Here is a 22,985-nt window from a genome sequence, read left to right on the forward strand (position 1 = left end):
AGATCTTTTCCCAATTTGTTGGTTGTCATTTTGTCCTATTGACAGTGTCGTTTGCCTTACAGAAACTTTGCAATTTTTTGAAGTCCCATTTGTCAATTCTTGATCTTAGAGCATATGCCATTGGTGTTCTGTTCAGGAACTTTTCCCCTGTGCCCAAGTATTCAAGGCTCTTCCCCACCTTCTCTTCTATTAGTTTCAGTGTATCTGGTTTTATGTGGAGGTCCTTTATCCACTTAGACTTGAGCTTTGTACAAGGGGATAAGAATGGATCAATTTTCATTCTTCTACATGTTGTCCTCCAGTTGAACCAGCACCATGTGTTGAAAATGCTGTCCTTTTTCCACTGGACAGTTTTAGCTCCTTTGTCAAAGATCAAGTGACCATAGGAGTGTGGGTTCATTTCTGGGTCTTCAATTCTATTCCATTGATCTTCCTGCCTGTCTTTGTACCAATACCAGGTAGTTTTTATCACTATTGCTCTGTAGTACAGCTTGAGGTCAGAGATGGTGATTCCTCCAGAATTTCTTTTATTGTTGAGAATAGTTTTCGCTATCCTGGGTTTTTTGTTATTCCATATGAATTTGAGAATTTCCTTTTCTAACTCTGTGAAGAATTGAGTTGGGATTTTAATGGGGATTGCATTGAATCTGTAGATTGCTTTTGGCAAGATGGCCTTTTTTATTATATTAATCCTGCTAATCCATGAGCATGGGAGATCTTTCCATCTTCTGAGCTCTTCTTCGATTTCTTTCTTCAGGGACTTGAACTTCTTGTCATACAGGTCTTTCACTTGCTTGGTTAGATTCACACCAAGGTATTTCATATTATTTGCAACTATTGTGAAGGGTGTCATTTCCCTATTTTCTTTATCAATCTGTTTATCTTTCATGTAGAGGAAGGCTACTGATTTGTTTGAGTTGATTTTATAACCAGCCACTTTGCTGAAGTTGTTTACCATGTTTAGGAGTTCTCTGGTGGAAGTTTGGGGGTCACTTAAGTATACTATCATATCATCTGCAAATAGCGATATTTTGACTTCTTCCTTTCCTATTTGTATCCCTTTGATTTCTTTTTGTTGTCTAATTGCTCTGGCTAGGACTTCCAGTACTATATTGAATAGGTAGGGGGAGAGTGGGCAGCCTTGTCTAGTCCCTGATCTTAGTGGGATTGCTTCAAGTTTCTCTCCATTTAGCTTGATGTTGGCTACTGGTTTGCTATGAATTGCTTTTACTGTGTTTAGGTAGGGGCCTTGAATTCCTGATCTTTCCAAGACTTTTATCATGAAGGGATGTTCAATTTTGTCAAATGCTTTCTCAGCATCTAGTGAGATGATCATGTGGTTTTTTTCTTTGAGTTTGTTTATATAGTGGATTACATTGATGGATTTCCGTATATTGAACCATCCCTGCATTCCTGGGATAAAACCTACTTGATCATGATGGATGATTGTTTTGATGTGTTTTTGGATTCGGTTTGCTAGAATTTTATTGAGTATTTTTGCATCGATGTTCATAAGGGAGATTGGTCTGAAGTTCTCTTTCTTTGTCGGGTCCTTGTGGGGTTTGGGTATGAGTGTCATTGTAGCTTCATAGAATGAATTGGGTAGTGTTCCTTCTGTTTCTATTTTGTGGAATAGTTTGAAGAGAATTGGTATTATGTCTTCCTTGAAGGTCTGATAGATTTCAGCACTAAAACCATCTGGTCCTGGGCTTTTTTTAGGGGGGAGACTTTTAATGAGTGCTGCTATTTCCTGAGAGGTGTTGGGACTATTTAGATGGTTTATCTGCTCCTGGTTTAACTTTGGTACCTGGTATCTGTCTAGGAAATTGTCCATTTCATCCAGGTTTTCCAGTTTTGTTGAGTATAGTCCTTTGTAGTAGGATCTGATGATTTTTTTAATTTCTTCAGTTTCTGTTGTTATGTCTCCCTTTTCAGTTCTGATTTTATTAATTTGGATACTGTCTCTGTGCCCTCTGGTTAATCTTGCTAACTGTTTGTCTATCTTGTTGATTTTCTCAAAGAACCAGCTCCTGGTTTTATTGATATTTTGTATTGTTCTTTCTGTTTCTATTTGGTTGATTTCAGCCCTGAATTTGATTATTTCCTGCCTTCTACTCCTCCTGGGTGTATTTGCTTCTTTTTGTTCTAGAGCTTTTAGTTGTGCAGTCAAGTTGTTAGTGTGTGCTCTTTCCAGTTTCTTTTTGTAGGCACTTAGAGCTATGAGTTTTCCTTTTAGCACTGCCTTCATGGAGTCCCACAAGTTTTGGTATGTGTGAATTATATAAGGGTCTTCAAAGCCCTGATAGAACAGAGACATCTGCATTAATTAGTCAGCTTAGTCAGAGAGATATTAAGGAACAGACATGGTTCCTTCCTTTTGGGTAAAAACCTGGATCATGGAATAGAAAGGAATAGTTAAAAAAAAAGGCTCAGAAAGAAGGTTATATAATATCACTGGTAAAATATTAGTTTCCTCCATGGAAGACATGAACTATTAAATTTGATCCAGCTAGTCTACTCCCTACATACATGCATAGCTATATGTATGTATGATAAAAATAGAGGTAGAGGACAGTCTAAAAGTCTGATATAAAGAACAATGATGATGTCTTAATGATACTCATACTTTCTGGGATGGATTAACATTTTCCAATACAATCTCTGGATTTCCTGACATAAAAAGATACAAATACAAAGATTAAGAGAATATATTGAATTATCTAAGTATTATAACTAAAAGGTTCAATGATGCTTGCATCAGCATAAACAAGAGCTCATTAAATTGCCCCAAAATTATAAAATGTATTATACTTAAATCAGACTTTCTTATATCTAGACCTTTTGTCTAGACCCTATATCTAGGCTTGGCAACCACAAGCACAATGCCCAACAAACCACAAAGGACTTATTATATTAGAAAAAATACTTGTTATATGTATGGTTCATTTGCTTTGAATGTGCTCTGTATTTCAGTTTTTTATTTCTCAGAGTTAAGAGTCTAAGGTCATAAAATACTGATTTGTGGTATGATCAAAAGGAAACTGGGGTAAATGATTAAATTGTTATGCAATTTCTAAGGAAGTAGGTTATGCAAATAAAAGACTGGGCTTTGGTCTGAAAGAGAGAGCTATTTTGAGCAGATTTCACAACTGTCAGCTTATATCCATCACTGACTGCCACTCCCACTCATTTCTTCCTCAGGACCTTGTCTCAAGCTAAGGCTAGATGGTGCCTCATTCATTCACTGGTGTGCCTGGAGGCTTGACTCTTAGATGATTCTAGATCCTGTCAAGGTGACAATGAACACTATCCACCTTCAAAGCAGACATACATTTGCCTCTGAGCTTTAAGATTAATACCTCTTCTTCTAAGTTTTTCGGATTTCAGTAATAGATCTTGAAATCAACAAGAATGTAACATTTAATTTTAAAAAGATGCATGCTTATAATCTTGACAATAACCTATTGTAAATGATACTATATTAGGAAAAGGTAAATGTTCATCAGTAGTTTTCTAAATGAATAAAATGCACTTAGCTGTCATAGTGAGGTATATTGAAGCCACAGTAAAAAATTCGTGTGACATTTAAACCTATCTAAACTGATTTCTATTATATACTGTCAAGTGAGAAATTCAAGTGTTGATGCATAAAAAGATGCTATTTATTGTGCAACAATGAGTGAGAAGATGAGCACATAAAATAAGGGCAAAATAGGACAATTGTATATATAGAAGAAAGAAATAAGAATAGGTTGAAGGCAGGAGTCGTTCTGATCAGCCATGCTGTGTGATTGGTATTTTGGTTTTTCACTTTTCTCAGAATAAGAGCCACCTGAGAGATCATCAAAATATACTCCTAGGTGTGTCTATGAAGGTATTTCCAGAGATAATTGGTTAAGACTGGAATAAGTACTCTAACTGTGGCTATTGTCATTCTTTAATTTTTAACATTAAAGCATTGTAACTTTTCACAGAAATGAAATCAAAAGGATTAAGGCAGTATAAATCTTACTACTGAATATTAATAAAGTGAAATTCCTAGGTCAACATTAATGTGTTAAAAATAACCACAGAAGTAAATGGAAAATAATAAGTTAAGTAATTCCTGATGACAGTGTTTTGTCTGACTGTGAACTTTTGGCAGATTATAATCTAAGGATGAAAGCTAAATGATACTCAAGGAAGTCTTAAGCTCTGTCATTGGCTCTGATGCTACAGATGTGAATCTGAGCTTGTTCTTTGTATGTTGAACGACACAGCAAATGACAAAGTATATTGATTCCGTGGGGCAAGTCTTACAGAAGAGAGACATAGAGGGTAGAAACAATAATAGAAGGATTTTAGTGGTTTGTGCTTTGTATAAGAGGAAAGTTTAGTGGATTTTAATGGCTAATATTTTCAGGATCTAGTAGACAAGGCTCTGAGCATGTCCAGGTAGGATGTTTCTGGACTGTGATAACTGAGATAGAAAGACCTCTATGTGACTGGCCTATGTTATATGCTGTTGCTTCAGACTTCATAAAAAGGCAAAAGGTCAACTGCAAATGGGCATTCATCTGTCTGTGTTTCTTGACTACAGAGGTAATATGCATAGCCATCTTATACGCCAGTCATGATGGACCCTCAAACTGTGAGTCCAAATCAACCCTTCCTTATCGGTCCTTTGCCAAGCATTTTTGACAGAACAACATATGATGAATGCATTGCTGTAAAAAGCAGCAAGATTCTCCAAGAGGCGTGCACAGTTAACACAGGAACTGAATAAAGGGACATTACTAGCTATAGAAAAATAACTAGTATTGAAACTAGTGCTAGGGTTAGTGAGATGAGTTATCAGGGACAAGCACTTGTCATGATTTTGCTTTTTTATAGACATGGAAGGGGAGTGGTAGAGAGACAGAGGAAGACATACACATGTATAGAAAGAGAGAGTAATACAATACAGAAAGAGAGAAAGACATGAGAGAGAGAGAGACAGAGACAGAGACAGAAGGAGAAAGATAGAGACAGAGAGAGAGTAATGTTTTATAAATATTAGTGTAATAACATCATACAATCCAAAGAAATGGTAGGGAATTGGCACTTTTGCCATGTGTCTGCATGAAATACCTGAGGTATTTGAATCTGGATAAGTCATCCTCACAGTTCAGAGACTTGGCACACTCATTAAGCCAAATGATGGAGCTGACCATCCTCAAACTGAAACAGCCTGACACCATGGTTCTGCTAAGAGGAAGTTTCAAGGTTAGACAAGAGGTTTACTTGCCAGTGCCCTAACAGTGAATAAAGAATCAACAATATTGCATGGGAAATTTGTATAGTTATTGGATGCTCTCCAAAAATGTCTATGATGTGGAAGCAAACTGTGAAGGTTAATTTTTGTTTTAATCTTATTGTTTCTGAAAACTCTAGATCATTAAGAAGGGGATACTGGCCCGGACTGCAAGGCCACAGTCTCCCTAACTGGGATTATATATGGGATATACATGAAGGAGAAAATTAAATAGCTCTTCTTTCTTGGGTGCTACTACCAGGCTGCACTGCTACACACAGCCTCACCGCTATGAATGATTGATAGCTCTGAACCTGAGAGTCACAATTAGTCTTTTCTCTCTTTCATTTCCTCCCAGATTTGTGCTACAATGACTAAAGAGAATTCAGACACAAGAAAAACAAACAAATAGGGTCTACAGAGATAGTTCACTTAATAAAGTGATTGTTTCATAAGCTTAAGGACCAGGGTTTGAGCCACAGAATGAATACTGAGAGACAGTGACAGACCAATCTGGAGCTCACTGGGCAACCAAGAAAGGGGAAGTGATTAGCTGTGGATTCTGTTAGGGATCTGTCTCATAAACTAAGGTGAAGTGATCCAGGAATGTTCTTTATGTTCTTTTGGATTACATATGTTTATGCATACATATACTTTTACCCATATATGAATAAACAGTCACATGAAAAATTGCTCATGTAATACACTCACACACTTACAAACCAGATACATATCATACACACACACACACACACACACACACACACGCATGCATGATATGTGTTTTATATGTATCACATACCATACACACAGTAAGGGACATATACTGAAAGAAAGAGATAGAGACAAGTAAAACACACACACACACACACACACACACACACACACAGAGAGAGAGAGAGACAGAGACAGAGACAGAGACAGAGAGAGAAGTTAGGAGGTGAGAAATTTCTATATTGAAAAGATAATGATAATAAATTCAAAACATGAGTACTGCTTAAATTTTGAGCAAGAATATGAAAAAATCAGGGGCTACATAGTTGATGTATAATGTCAGTCATTTTTCTTGTGGTTTCCAGTGATTATAGCATATAGTCTTCTTAATAAAATTACAAACGGGTATTATTATTAATAACAGAGGAAAGCACTGACAAATAGGAAAATTAAATCATCTAATTCAAGCAACATGACAAAGCTAGAAAATGTGAGGTTATATTCAAATCAACCTATAGCCTTAAATATTCACATGGATTAAGTAGAAGTTTCTTAGCTACATGATGTGATCAAAGGGTCATTAATATATTCCTGGTTAAAGAACTTCATAGGAGCTAAACAGAAGTGCTTGGGATAAAAGTGGGGCTGAGGGAAACTCTTGAAAGCAAAGGGGTATAGAACACAAGAAAGACAAGTGGTACAGAGTTCCCACAGCTTGACAAAGTCTCCATTGACTGTGTATTAATTCATTTATTGTCTGTGTGAAAAAACAGATGAATGAAGGAGCACAAGGCAGGAGAAGCTTATGTGGCTTATGATTTTGGTCTACAATGGTAGAGAAGACATGATAGTGAGAACATGAGACTATATAACAACAATAATCAAAAAAGCAGAAAGAAATGAGTAGAAGGAGGCTGGACCACAACCTTTAAGACCTTCTACCCAGTAACCACAAGAGACATTTCACTTTTTGAGGTTTCAGTGTCTCCCAAAACAGCACTAAGTATTCAAAATATGAGCATATGCAGTACATTTAACACTCTAATTATAGCAGAAGTAGTCAACATCTACAGCCAGGTAGATTCACAGACAGACAGATACAACTTGTAAACACTTGCATGCTAAGAATGCATGATAGGCTAGAGCTTCTGTGTCAAGAAGTCATGCTTGTTATTAGACATGATTTGTTTCCAAAAGATTCATGTGCTGTAGGCTTGTTTTTCCTTCTGTGATATACCAAGAGTGGGATAATGTTTTAGAAGACTATGAACATAAGAGATATAACTAGGTTTGAGGTAGACTGATTGTAATCTCCCATAGGAGAGAGATCTCACTCTCACAGGACTAAAATGACTACAGGAAACTGCAAAGGAAATTTTTCTTCATTGACACATCTTGCTTTCTCCTTTGCACACTATGTTCTATCTTTCACAGACATCAATTCATTGAAACTTGTCATACTTTGGAGAAACAAGAAAACAAATTTTCAACAACACAACCAGTGAGCTAAGTAAACTACTTTATATGTATTTGAGCTCAAGTATTTTATGGCAGTTACAAAACACAAAAATAATTCATAGAAGGACAAAACAATGGAAGAAGTGTCTTCTGGTGAAGTGTTTCTCTGTTTCCCCTTTCACAAAAGTCACAAGCTGCCAGTAAAATTGGCCTCTTTCCTTCCATGAGTTGGGTGAACTGACTTTGATTCCTCATCTCACCCTGGATTCTAAGGCTCAGAGCAAAACTGAGCAAGAACAAGCAAGTATTCTGGGAGGTACTTTTGACCGTGGTGATGTTACTTCTCTCTTCTTAACCAGAAATATGTTCATACAGCTAAACCCTACCTCAGTGTGAAAATCCCTGGACAAATCAAGTATCCTCAGATAAGACATCATGAATCTACTTTTCCCAAGGTGGTATTTAATCTCTGCTTTTCTTTGTTTGCTCAGAGATATCAGTCTTTCAAATTTTTATTTTCAAAGACACTGTCTAGTAGGACTTGATAATCAGCATAGTGCTGAGACTCCAAGTGATCGTGTGTTCTTCTCCCTCATCATGGCCCTAGTAGGAACTGATGTCTAGTTCTATGTAATTCTTTTTCAGGGCAGCTATCTACCACTAGTATCAGAAATATGACCTTATCATATGTTCTAAACACAAACAAGAGTACTAAAGAATTTGGCACATTTCAGGTCAATTGTGGTCCATAAGCCATCAGCATGGTGGTTTTGTCGCATAACATCTACATGGCACAATGAACCTTAGTCAAGTCTTCACAGGAAGTCATGAAGACAGGAGCTTGGGGCAGTTGGTCACACTGAATATATAACCAGGAAGCAGAAAGAGAGTCACGTGGGTGCTCAGTGGTACTGACACTGTATTTAGTCCAACTTTCCAACTCAGGTAATAGTGTCACTCATACTTAGGTTGGGTTGTCTCACATAATTCAATCCAAAATGGAAACTTCTTCACAGAAATGACCAAAAAATTGTTCCCAAGATCCTAAGTTGTGACAAGAGGATAATCAAATAGCCTTCATTAAGTACTAATCAAATTGATCTTGATGGCAGCAATGACAGCAATCACAAGCTTGGGTAGCATATTTCCATAGCACATTAGGTAGCAAGCCATGAAGTTGCTGTGCTGGGTTTATATTTCACTATTTAATTTCCTCTTAGAAGCAGGTATGAGTGATCCCAAGCAGGAAACCAGCTCATGGTTCACCTTCTCTATAAAGACTATGACACGTAGTCATGGACCAGTGGGTAAGAATTGGAATTATGATAGCCCCATGATGTTTTTCTCAAACAGTCCAACCTCTGCATTCATTTTGTACTTTGACACTCTTAGCCCTTTGACACTTTTGCAGGAAGTTTTACAGAACGCCAAATGCTAAACCTGGGGCATCTGATCCATCCCCTCATTTTATTTTACTTAACTTGTTCATACATACCTTGAAATAAGATTACACATATACATATACATATGCATATGCATATACATATACATATACATATACATATACATATACATATACATATACATATACATATACATATACCCATGAGAAGGTTGAGCATCATGGGAGTTAACTACACTGGCAGGATTTCTTAGCCGGAAAACATCTATATATGTACATGAAGTAAATATATGTGACTGAATGAAACTGCATTCAGGAACAAATTAATTTCTTGTGTTGCACATGGGTCTTAGTGCATGGATGCTAGCAGGTAACAGGTCACAAGTCAAAATGTTGGTTGATCTTTCTTGGCTTCTCCTGTTCCTAGAACCAGGGATACTCCATTTTATGGCACAGAAAAGTACATGCAGGTCCAGCCATGACAGCCCTGTGCTCAAGTCTTAAGAAAGATCTCCCTAGTTATGGAAAGATGAATAAAGTAGGATCCTTAGTATTTGCTAAAAGACTAGGGAGATTGCTTCAAAGAAATATGTGTCAATGCCTACAAATATATGTAGAAGTTACTATTTCATTTTTATGTAAAAAATATCAAAAGCAATTTAAAGAAGGTAGGCTTTATTTTGGCCCAGAGCTCAATAGTAGTCTCTCATGGTGTGGAATTCATGAGAGCAGGGAATTCGTGAACAGCAGAAGCTTGAGAAAGCAGATTGCATTACACCCTTGTCAAGAAGCAGAAGAGAAGAATGCTGATTTATTTTCAGTCATTTTGCTTCTTTTAGGATCCCAGCTCATCAAATGACACCTCCAATTTAGCATGGGTCTGCACACCTTAGGTAATGCAATCTAGAAAAACTCACACAGATATATACAGTGTTTTTACTCCTAGTTGATTGTAGACTGACAAGTTGACAACATTAAGAATTATAGCACAGATGTGGAAGTCAGGAAGTACATGCTGATAAGAGCCTGATATGGATGTTCCTCAGAGGTCTTCAAGAGTCTGACATATTCAGAGGCAGATGCTCACAACTAGCCATTGAACTGATAATGGGGTTCTCAATGGAGGAGTTAGAGTGAAGAGTGAAGGAGTTGAAAGGATTTGAGGCACCATGAGGAGAGCAACAATACCAACCAACCACAGCTCCCAGGGTCTAAACCACCAGCCTGGGAGCCCTTAGGAAGGGATCCAGGGCTTCAGCTGAATAAGTATGAGTGGAGGGCCCTGTGGAAGAAGAGAACCTTGACCTCATGAAGGCTGGATGCCCCAGGGGGTGGGAATATTGAGGGTGGGGAGGTGGGAGTGGGGGGTTAGATAGAGGTTACATCCACAGAGAAGAAGGAGGAGGGGTGAGGGGATAGGGGTTTCCTGGGTGGGTGGGGGATGGGGTAAGGGGACAACATATGAAATGTCAATAAAACATCCAATAAAAAAATTTAAAAAAATAGAAAATAAAAAAGAATTATAGCACATTTAATATAGTGTTTCTGACTTATATTCACACTTACTGAATAAACAGTACTAGGAATAGAGATAAAGAATGACATTTTAAACTCTCCTCTCAGGTCATGCTTTATAGATAATTGTACATTAAGAAACTCAGCTTTATATTTTTTTCATTTACTCCCTAGAAACTGATGAAATCCATCAGTGAAATAGGTAAGAAAAGTCAAGCATGTTAGTGCTGGGTTAAAACAGACAAGACAACTCTAAGAGCTCATGTCCAGTGAGTCCAGCCAAATTAGTGAGCGCCAGGCCAATGAGAAATATGGTTTATTTGTTCAAAACAAAGGTAGGTGGCACCAAAAGAGGAACACTCAATGTTGTTCTAGCCTCTACATGAAGATAAACACACATAGACACACAAAGACACAAACAAGCATGCTAAGATAGACAGATAGACAAACACCCAGAATAAATAAGTAGATTTTTTAAAAAGTTAATTTAATTCAAGTGTGTAATTTATTTATATTTATGAGTTTTTAATACAAAAAGATTTATTCACTCTTTGAACTTTGGTACCAAACCCAATCAACATTAGAATGTAATTTGCATGAATTAACTTCTACATAAATGAATAATATATAAATAAATGAGCATATCTGAAATATATGAGGAAGCAAACAAGAGAGTTGACAGATAAATGAGAGATTAATAAAGAATAAGAAATTTGTGGGTAAATACAGAGCAGGATGATAGTCCAATGCCTAAAAATCACAAGAACACAGGATTCCTCTCCTCATTCCTCTGCTCCAGTGTGGTTAGATGCAACAGGCCATGCTAAATGGATGTATGAAAGGAATTTCTCTAAGTGGATGTTAAAATTCTTGGCTGTTTGAAGGTGACAGTGTTTTAATTTCAGGGAAATGTCACAACTTTATGACTTAGATATTTTGTTTAATGGATCAATTAAGTAGACAATTATACCATCTGCTAGCCCTGAGAGACCACCACTTCAAAGCAGAGGCTTCTGTATATAGAGAAATAGGATCCACTGTAGGCCTTAGCTTGAGAGACAAGCCTTCTGGAAGTACTTTGTGGTCCACAGTTTGGGTAGTAGCATTATGAATATAAAGTTGCATCTTCTAAGTAGAGGATGGATATCTTGGAGATCTTTGGAAAACCCTTCATTATAGAAATCAAACTGTCCTTCTGAAATATAAGCCACAATTTAAGTTGCTATGATATAAAGAATCAAAAACACTATTATTATTCCAAGTGATCAAACTGCAAGTGAGTCACAGTGAATCTCTACCAGGAAACCAAACTTCTCCGAGGATGAATTATATGAAGTGTTCTGGAAGGGTAGATATAGTGAGGAAAGTGAGGCAGGATTGAAAGTTAGGGAAAAATGATAAAAACGTAAGTTTGACAAAGGGACCCTCACCTGGGAGTCTGGTTGATTTTTGGAGAAGCCAGAGCTACCATCCAGTGGACAACTGCTGAAGGCCTTTCTCTCTTCCTGCTGAAAAGCTGCAATTTTCCAAATCTCTCACCAGAAACACTTTATGTGATCTGAATGTCTCCAGATACTAGCTTTTCTAATTATAATCTCCCTGAAGAAACATCTATAGCCACCCTAACATTTCACTCATCAAAAGAGAGAACAGTGGATAGGGTTTTTTTAGAGTCTTTTCAGATGTACCCTGAGAGCTACCAAAAAATCTATAAGGCCAATGGTAAGGCACTCAATATTTACTGTTCATTAGAAGTCCACACTCATATCTGGATATGTCCTTTTCTTTCTCTGAGCTCCTTATCCTCTCCAAACAACCCTGCTTAAAGTTTTTATTAAAATAGTATTGAGAGGGGAGAGTGAAATAGCACAGTAGGGAAAAGCATTTGTTTTCAAGTTTAATAACTGGGATGCATATGATAAAAGGAGAAATTTTACTGATGAAAGTTGTTCTCTGACCTCTACTCCTTCTCAAACACTCATATAAACACACGTAAAATAGATATGATGAGAAAGTGCCCTCCCTGCCCCAGACACAGACAAAAACAGAGACAAAGGAATAACTAACTATAGTACATTTTTCCAACATTCCCAGAATTAATTTGTCATCTTTTTGTCTTTGTAGAATGCCCAAATAGTTTTCTTCACCTTGACTCCAACATTATCCAAAGAAGGCATGGTTCTTTAAAAAAGCATGGATTTGGCTATGGCATTTCATCCATTTCCAGCTTTGCCAATATAAATTCCAAGCTTCTAGCCATGGCTAGCCATGTCTGAAGGGCATTAGTGTGAAGATATGAAAATTGTTCTCATTTACTAAGATGCTCAGAACACTGTCTACACTCACTGCATCATTTGAATTTTTAAATTTTACCACTATAATTATTTTCTGTGAAGCATAACTAAGATACTTCCTCAATATACTTTAGTTCAGTTTCTCGTGAATGGTTGGCTTGTTTTTCTGCCTATTGTCAACTAAATAGATTAAATGTAAGATACATCAGAGTGTGGCTGTCAGAACAGTTGTAAAGGGAGATGATATCCTTCTATCAGTGGTGAGGGGATAGAGGCACAATTCTATCCTGTTACCATCAGCACCTTGAGGAACTGAATTACTCTTTTATGGCCTTCAGGTTAGACAAAACTGGGATTCATAGGTTTGTCATAGAAAAGATTTCAGTACTAACTAATATAAAACAAAGTTGGGACTTTTTAAAATCTCTCTCTCTCTTTTCTCTGCCCCTCGGTCTCTCTCTGCCTCTCTGTCTCTCTCTCTCTCTCTCTCTCTCTCTGTCCCTGTCTCTTTGTATATATACATGGCAGCATGTGCACATGTGTGTATGCATACGTGGTGGCAACAGGCAGATAGGGTTTCTTTCCTCAATAATACATATTCCATTTTGATTCAGAAGACATATGCCCAGTGAATCTAGGTTCATTGATCTGTTATTTTGTTGAGGCAATGTGCTCAGGGATCTCCTTTTATCTATCCCCCAGAACTGAGATTACACATTTGTACTTTTATACTGGTATCTATGTGAGTGCTGGGTATCCACACTCTTTTTCCATGATTACATAGCTGCAACATTGCAGACTGGGACATGTATGGCCCCCATTCTCAAAATTGTTTCTATATTCCTAGTGCCTCATTATCACTTGGTTAGAGCAGTGGTCAAACCCATATAAATGCAGAAAATATAAGACAGCTTGTTCTAGGTCTTCTGTGACATAAAACACTTCTCATAGGGCTAGTGCTTCCATTCTAGATAGCTGTAATGGCTACCCTGTTTCAACTACTCAGTAACATTGCTATAGAAACTATTCTCGGTTTTCCAATGATGTATGCTTCCCTAGGTAAATATTTGGTAGATATTAAGTATATAGTCTCAATGCAAGTGACAATTTTTGCCCACAGTACTTTTGAGAAGGGAGAGGGTATAAGAACATATGTGCATATGCTTTTGATGTTTAGATGCCAGACTTTGTTACTGAGCTCTGGGGATTCACCCAAGTATGTCTCCCCAGTGCTATGTGCCAATAGAGCTGGATTTTTACAAGTATGTTAGAAATCAAAACTAGATCTTTATGCTTGCAAAGCAACTATGTTACTGATTGTGCTGTCTCCTCAGCAACTGGAAAACAGTAAGATTGCAGTGATGATTAAGAACTGATGATTTAAGGAAAAAGAAATCTGACACCTTGGCCTACCTTATTCTTGTATCAATCTTTGGTAGAACAATGGAAGCTGTACATTCTTCTGTTCTGTGTATTTGTATGTGCTTCCATATGTGTATATATGTACATGCCTATATATCTGTTTGTGTGTTTTTTATGTCTTCATAGAAATGTTTTTTTCTTTTATGTCAACACGTATACATGAGGCTTTGTCTGTGTGTATGTTAGGAGTAGATAGCTGGGTTAGAAAATCAGTAGAAAGATGCCAGCACAAAAAGGCATTTCAATTACCATGACACTAACAACTAAGTTCTACCTATTTGCTCTTTAATACACTTGTCCAACACTGTATGCACACTCAAAGAGTAAAGAAAAAGATGGCTGTGAGTGTCTTATACTTATGTTCCCAATGATTTTCATTCTACATATACTGACAGGTATACAGGCAATGAGTAAATCAGAGACATTGATCTAACTTCAGGAAGCAAGGCTAACAATGGAGGCCAAACTGTGTGGACACAGTTATTTCTTGCTGTAAATAGCTGGGATAATAATCTATTACCTTAATCACATTGTACAGTCATGGCTAGAAATATTAGAGAGAATTCAATCACACTTCTCGACCTATTACATTATGTGTGCTTTCATGAGTTTTAATGAAAACACAGTCTGCTGGCAAGCAGAGAGAATTGGAGTTTCATAATAGCCAGGGAGTAAGATTAAAAGACTACAAAGGTAGATTGAAAATGGATTAGGAACTGTTTGAGAATGGAAAAGATGTTTTGACTAAGCATTTTCTGCAAGTTCCCTGCAACTCTTGTCTATTGTCCTACGTATGTGAAACTGGCATTGGTTCTATCGAGATAGGAAAGGAATGTGTGTTTTGAGTGACTCTCCATAAACAACTTTGCAAATAAGTATGCAATTTACTGAGCAACAGAAAAATTGTGCAGTTGAGAAATTAATATATTTTAATAGGTAGTCAGGTATCTGTTAACAATAAAAAATTCACAAATTGACTACAAACTGAGTTCTAAGAAAAATGTTTTAATAATGCACAAACTGACTACAATCTGTGATTTAAGGAAAATTTCAGAGATTCTCAATCTAACTGTGTTTCATCCAGACAGGTTCTTCAAAAATGCTTCTCTCCAGATTCCTAGAGTCATGGAAATAGCATGGCCATTTAGAACAGGTAAAGACTTTACTGCATTATATCTCTGAGGAAATCTGTCTTAAGAATTCAAATCCTATATTGGCTAATTGACATTCATAAAGACATCAACAATAAACCCTGGTGTTCAGGTCATACTTTCTGTATGACTTTGCTACATATTTCACAGCATCACAAGTCACTCAAATTTAACCAGGAAGATTTAAGATTTTCAAAATTATGGCTCATCCTTGTCCTTCATTTTGGAAATTCCTATCTATGATCATCTAAACTATCAACTCAGTGGTGTTAGAGCAGTAGTAAGGGTCCATCACGGAAAAGCTTTGGGGCAAAAGAACATAATCTCTGGGTTGGCTGGAGTTTAACCTTTCAGTAATCTGGGTCAATTGCACAGGAAAAGAACCACCTGTAAGTAGTCAGGTTCACCTTAAGCCATGAATTTCTCATACAAATTTTCTTCCATATAAGATGGAGTACTTTTATAAAGTATTTGCTTACCATTTTTTCTGGTAGAATTAACAGAGATAATATTTGTAAGCTACAGCTGAATTGCCTGAAATGTCTGAATTCACTAGTAGTTAGTAGCCCTTCCACAACTCCTGGATACATGTCAGAGTTGTTACTCAGCAGTATTTGTCTCCTTTGCCTTCTATTGTAGCCAAAATACATCATTGTTCAATATTATTGACCAGGGCAATTTGCTTCTAAACCATTTAGAAGCTTAGGACACATGAATTTAATGACTAAAAAGTCACCAAGTTAACCTAGAATTCTGTATTTTTACTAAGAACCTACATGTGAGTAATGTTTTGAAAAGAATCATGACTCATTGAGAAGCCCAGTCCTAGACTAGATTGCTGTGCAGAACTAGGTAACAACAAACACATTAAGCAACACAATTTATAATCCTGCTCTCATGCCACTACAAAGTAATTAACATATAGCTAGTCCTCACTGTATGAAGTACTATAGAGACTAAAATAACTAGCACTTTTTGCAGCCAGAGTCTACGTCTTTGAATTCAGTTAGGAAAATGAGGGACATGCCTTGTCATGACTTCTTGCAGTGATGCCATTGCATTGAGTCTGCAACATCTTACGATCCTGTTCTAAGTTTTCTTTGATATGAATATCCAAGGTGTAATGTCTTTGCATATCCTTAGTGTATTGGATATTAACTGGCTAGAAATACCTCAGTAAGTATGCTGCCTCACTACAGGGAAGACCAGAGCACAAATATTAAGATATGAGGCCTGACTTTGCTGCTTTATTCATAGTATACCCTGCATTCTTCCCCCCGCCTCTGTTTCTTTTTTTCTCTCTATCTCTCATCTCTCTCATTCTCTCTCTCTCTTTCATCTCTCTCATTCTCTCTCTCTTTGCATATGCCTGTATGTGAGAGAGATTGTGTGTGGGGGGTGGGAGGGAGAGAGAGAGAGAGAGAGAGAGAGAGAGAGAGAGAGAGAGAGAGAGGAATTTCCCAATTACAGTGAATCATGTTAGGACTGCTTACAAAGCTACATGTTTAAAAACCTATATTAATGTTTGGCACTGTGGAATTGTACTATAGAATACATTAACCATCAAATGACATCATTAAACATTTATTTTATTCATGACAAGTGCACATGTACACAAATGTGAATCTTAGAAGTCAGAGGAGAACATATGGGAATCTTGTTGGAGTCAGATTTCTCCTTCCAGGTTGTCAGGCTTAGGGATTAATCTCAGGTCATCAGGCTTAGTAAAAAATGCCTGTATCTGGTCAACTGATGTTCTCTTCAGATGTCATTTCTAAACCTATATAACTGATTTATAAAGAAGTTACATGTTCTCAAGGTATTCCATATAAAACACATATTCTTGATGATGATGGTGATAATGATGGTGGTGGTAGTGATTTGCAAGGGAATTACAATTTCCAGAAAAGGCAGCTATACCTACATTGACTATTATACAAAGCTAATTGATTGAATAAAGATTTCGTGGGCAATCTTGGCACATTTAACAGTGGTTTATTGCCAATTTCTGTGCATAACCTAATGATAGTATGACTATCTGGCAATTTCTCTTGAAATGGATGAATAGACTTCTAAGTTTATTAATTTACAGGTCAAGAAAATCATCCAATAGCATGTGAGGTTCTGCTTGCTATAACTCCCTCAACCGGTGGAGGACTAATATATAGAAAAGTATGTTGACTTATAACTGCCACAATAAAATCTTCATGAAATCATTAGTAAGACAGAACAAGGAATTTGCAGTTTTAACAGAGCTATAGACTTGATAAATATTACTGTCATTAAAGCAACACTAAGTTTATGTCCTCATGCCATGGCTGTCCTATAGAATAAACTATATCTTAGTAATTTTGAGGTAAAAGATGTTTTTAGGTCCTCACTAGCTGGTCAAACAGTGCTGATTATCTGTGACCCACACAGCTACTTGGTGTATAGTCATCTCATTCGAATTTCATTGAGAAACAAATAAAGCTCAAGATGGATACACTCAGCTAGATACACAGTCCATAGAATCATATGTGAATGGAGTTCCCCTTTGTGAATAAGGACATCCCATTGACTTTTATGCCTTGTTTTTGTGCTTATTTTTTCCATTTCCATTTCATTTTGTTGTTGGGCTTTAATAGAGAGACTGTCTTTTCTCCACCCTATAGAAAACATTGATAATTCTTTCCTCTTTCAGAGAATAGTATCATGACCACCAAGATCCCTCTACTTTTTGTCTTGAAAATAACTAAGATAATTCCTATTATTTTTCAAGATAGTATTTCTCCCATTAACCTAGTAGGTATTTGTACACTCTGTATACCTTTCACCTTTCCAAAAACTCTCTTTTATCTCATACCACCAGATACCTAGGTTAAGTAGGCTTAGAAAACATAGCTCTTACCAGTAACATTGCAGTAGACCTGGAGTGGTCCCAGTGGGCCGCTGCCATCAGAGTCAACATAGAGAAACCCAGCTGTGTTCCCTCTGTGTCTGTACACCTCACAGGATTGCTCATAGATGGCTGGAAAGACACAAAGGGAAATTCTACTTGATACTGAATATCCCCCTGCAGGAGTTAGTAGCTCATACATAAGCCCACTTCTTGTACTTCTTCCTTTCTTTCCTAGACAGGCCCCAAAATCTTTACAGGTCATTGTTCTAGTACTTAAAAGACTTGTAACATATTTCAGTTTCATTTCTGTTGTTGTAAATGATACCCTGACAAGAAAAGTAACAAGTAAATAATAAAGGACTTATTTTAGCTCACAATTATAGATTACAGTCCATCACTACAGAAAAAACACAATTGTAACTTGAGGCAGCTAATCACATAACATCCATAGCCAAGGACACCAAAAAACAAATGTCCATTTGCCCGAGTATACGCTGGGTTGCTTATACTCTGCTTGAATTTTCCACTTAAACTGTTCATAAACTCTTCTGGCTGTATTTTGTGTCAATTAGCCACAAGACAGGGACATTTTTTAAAAAGGAACCTCAATAGAGAAAATGCCTCCACTAGACTAGAGTATACAGAGGCCTATAGGGAATCTTTTGTATTAATGCTTGATATAGAAAGATCCAGCTCACTGGAGGCAAATCCCCTCCTCAGAAGATTGTCCAAAGTAGCAGTACAAAGCAGGCTGATCAAGCCATGCAAGCAAGCTAGTAAGTAGTACTCTTCCATTGCCTTTCTCCAGTTCCTACCTCTAGCTTCATGGCTTGAGTTCTTGCTCTGACTTCCATTCTTGATGAACTATAACTTTAAGCTGATAGAAGCCCTTTCCTTATGATATTTATCACAGTATTGGAAGCCTAACTAAAGAAAGGAACCCCTGTTTAGAGAATAATCCCATCACAGTGGGCTGGGGCTTTCTACCCCTGTTAACTTAAGATGATCCCTACAAACATGTCTTCAATCCAACTCAATATGGACAATTCCTCAGTGAGATTCTCTTCATAGGTAATTCTAGATTGTATGAGTTGATAGTTAAACCTAACCATCATATGACTTTATTTCATTATAATTAACTAATTAATTCTTCTTAGCCCATATCAGGACTACATCTACCCTAAAATCTGTCCCTGGTTCTTTTTGTTTGTTTGGTTTTCATTCTGCCTGTATGTCCCCATAGTATACTAAGATAGAATTATCAACACATTGTTCTGTCTTTGTTATGCTAAAGAAATTCTAAGATCCATGGATATGTACCATGTGACACTGTATCATGACATCTATCAAATTGCACCAGTGTTCAACACATATTTGGCTAGTGAATTTACAATGTACATGTGCTGTTATATCTTTTTAATAATAAAATATGAGGACAATATTTTGGGAGAGGTGTGGTTGTGTGTCTTTGTGTATATGTATATGTATGTATGTGTGTGTGTGTGTATGTGTGTGTGTGTGTGTGTGCATGTATTTGTGTGCTTGTATGTGTGAAGGTCAATAACTAACTTCAAACGTTGTTTCTTACTTGTTCACAACTTTGTTCTCTCTTTGCCTATTTGGATAGGCTGTCTGCCCAATGAGATTTAAGTCTCTGCCTATTTTCTCATGCTCTCCATGAGGATTAAAAGAGTGCATAACCTACCTGGCCTTCATATGATCTGCAGATAATACTCTGGTCCTCATACTTAAAAAGCAAGCAGTTTACTAATTGCGATATCCTCCAGCACAAAGAGAGAGTTTATTACATTATATATTCCAAGATTCAGAAAGTGATATAATATGAGATCTAGGTTCAATCCATCTTCACCAAACAATTAGTCACTAATTTACAGTTATGCGTCAACAAGTATAGTTTTCACCAAAGATCAAAGCCATTGACAAATCCATCAGCCTTTGTCCCCACAGCAGGCACTGAAGTCTTTGTGTGATCATAGATGAGTAGAGTCATGTTGCACATGTTACAAAATTTGGAGTTTTAACAGAGCTGTAGACTTGACAAATATTACTGTCATTCAAGCAACACAAACAGATTTGTTAGAATAAAAAAAAGATTTCTTAAAAAACATATAAATCATACCCCTGGAGGGACTGTAGGTGTGGCTGCAATGTCAAAAAGTGCATCAGTAGGTATCAGAGAGGAAAGAGGCTATTTTTATGCTCAGTGTTCTGACCAGTGGAAATCTAAATGATTAGTAGCTTGATACTCCCTGAAAAATAAAAAAAGGAGAACAAACATGAGACAACCACCAGCCCAGCAGCAGGGGTCCTAGACAGGCAGCTAGAGTGAGAGGACCACTAGTTCATCAATGTATAGACCTGGACTAGCATTCAGAGCAGGAAAACAGCCAGAGACAAGAATAACCCACCTAGGACTGTGCAACTCAGTAAGAGTGAGCCTGAGACTACCTCACCTGACAACATGGACCGCTGATAGGAGTGAGCCCAAGAGGGCAACCATTTCCATACTGTGGTGCATGAACAGAGAGTTAGCCTGAGATGACCAGCAGGCAGGAACTTCACAGGGTGGATGGACAGACCCTGCCAAATATGGCACTTTCCATGTGCTATAATGCATGAGCAGGGGACAGCACTCCTGAGACCACTCCTGAGATGATCCCAGACACTCAAAGACCCCCAAGTGTCACTAAGAGGAGCAAGTAAGTGGTAGACAAATAGAAGAGAAGGAAAAGCAGAAAGATGTGTACACAATGTAGGGGGCAGAACTGTAGAATAAATGGTAATGAGGAACAGCATGATGTGAGTAGCTGGTGATGCCACCTGGGACCATGGTTGGGTTTTGACATGTGCTGGCACTAGAGGCCACTTCTGGGTCAGTGGCCCAGCAACAAGAGGGTCTACTACCATAGAACTCCAGGCAGACATCCCTTGTGTTGGCTGATTACCCAGAGGCAGGTTGACACCTGAGGGCTATGCAGAAGTTATCTTACTCATGTACCCCTACCCCGGGCACTGTGGGAGAGCTAGTCTTAGGCTTGAGACCAGAGATAGCCAGCTGCAGGGCTTAAGAGAATGGGCCCTGTACTTCATCTAGGTAGCATATTAGAGATGACCCGAATGGCCTGGGCACAGATGAGCAGCCCCAAGTGCATTGGAGTGAGAGAGTTGGCTGTGTCCCTTGTTGGTTTTGGCACTGGATGGACCAGCTGAGGCAGGACAGGAGATCTTGCCCCGGTGATGTGGGTGGCGAAGAGCTGGTGGGTTGACCAGCTCAGATATCTTTCATGTCGAGATCCAGGGCTTTAAGTAGGCACATTCCAATATCTGCCTTATGGATGAACTGAAGGAGTACATGAAAGGCTTGTCCTAGCGATCCAAAACTATAGGATCTCCAGGACACTGGGCAACAACATGATAACTGAGAAGAGTCCAGTGAGGATCCAATATAGGTAGTATAACAGAAGCCAGAGGTCTCGTTCCAGGCCAAAAAGTTATTATAATGAAAATTTGCAAGCCAAAACATATGGATAAAAATGTATACTCTGGGACACGCTATGACATACTAAAGCTTACTTACACAACAGGAATTTTTTTCTCCCTGTTGGAGGGGAGGTTGCTAGGGTGGAGGATTGGTACAAGAGGAGGGCAAGATGAGTTGGACTGAAATGAATGATGAGAAATTTACTAAGAACCAATAAAGATTTTTTTTTAAAAAAAAATTAACCAACTTAGACATAAACATTTTTATCTAATACATCACACAATATTCCTATGTTCTGAGCAGCATGTGTGCATTGAATTATGCTACCTAGCTATGCTTAAAACCTCAGTGGCTCCCAACATTGTTCAAGACCCAGTAAAAGCTTGTCACCTTAGATGACTTCTGTCCCATGTGACTAATGCCCCATTCCAGGAATATGAAGGAACCATTCATCATGATCAAATGTAAAGTGTGCTTCAAATAATCACTAAGTTCAAGTCTAAAGAGTCAAGTTAGTCAAGTTCTAGAGAGAGAGAGAGGTGGAATATTTTATAATTTGATGTAAATTTGAGGTTATACTTGTATTCATGGAAGTCTCTCTGATATTCAGGAACACTTTTGAAGCAGAGGTACATAAGAATGTCACAATATGTACCTTATATAGTGAACACACAAGTTTCATATATTCTTCTTCTGAAATTAATTTTTATTGGATATTTTATTTACACTTCAGATGTTATCCCCTTTCCCCATTTCCTCCACCCAGAAACCTCCTATTCTATTGCCCCTCCTCCTGCTTCTATGAGGATGTGCACCCAATCACTCCCACCTCCCTGCCCTCGAATTCCCCCACACTTGGGCATCCAGCCTTCATGGGATCAGGGACTTCCTCTCCCACTTACGCTCAACAGTACCATCCTCCACTACATATACAGCTGGAGCCATGGGTCCTTCCCTAAGTGCTCCCAGGATGGTGATTTAGACCCTGGGAGCTCTGGTTGGTTGATATTGTTGCTCTCCCCATGGGGCAGCAAACCCCTTTAGGTCCTTCTGTCTTCTAACTCCTCCATTGGGAACCTAGTGATCAGTTCAATGGTTAGCTGTGAGCATCCACTTCTGTATATTTCAGGCTCTGGCAGACCTCTTAGGGTTGCAAGCTTTATATGTTCTTGATAAAACCTAATATCTCCATTGATAATATGCTTACCTGAAAAATTATGATGTTTTGAACCTATATTATGAATTTTGGTATCTTTCACCTGAATGCCAAATAGTATGTGTGGCTGTCATCAAAAATATGCTCATACTCATAGGAGGACAAACACATGAAAGAAGTCGTCCCTACAGTTTTTTCATGAATGTGAAAGGGGAATA

General features: G+C 37.8%; 1 protein-coding gene and 1 non-coding gene across 2 annotated transcripts in view; one reads left to right on the forward strand and one right to left on the reverse strand.

Annotated features, from left to right (window-relative positions):
• Nucleotides 1-22,985, reverse strand: part of LOC114609463 (contactin-associated protein like 5-2) — a 737,464-nt gene that overhangs the window by 248,052 nt on the left and 466,427 nt on the right. The window contains exon 12 of the mRNA XM_028753828.1: nucleotides 18,119-18,238. Coding sequence (XP_028609661.1) covers nucleotides 18,119-18,238 — 120 coding nt within the window. The remainder of the gene's footprint in view (nucleotides 1-18,118; nucleotides 18,239-22,985) is intronic.
• Nucleotides 20,245-20,377, forward strand: LOC114609473. Its single transcript, XR_003709513.1, has one exon. It is a non-coding gene; the product is annotated as a small nucleolar RNA SNORA17 (small nucleolar RNA).

Source organism: Grammomys surdaster, unplaced genomic scaffold, assembly GCF_004785775.1.
Source record: "Grammomys surdaster isolate TR1022 unplaced genomic scaffold, NIH_TR_1.0 125973, whole genome shotgun sequence".
Classification (NCBI taxonomy): Eukaryota; Metazoa; Chordata; class Mammalia; order Rodentia; family Muridae; genus Grammomys; species Grammomys surdaster.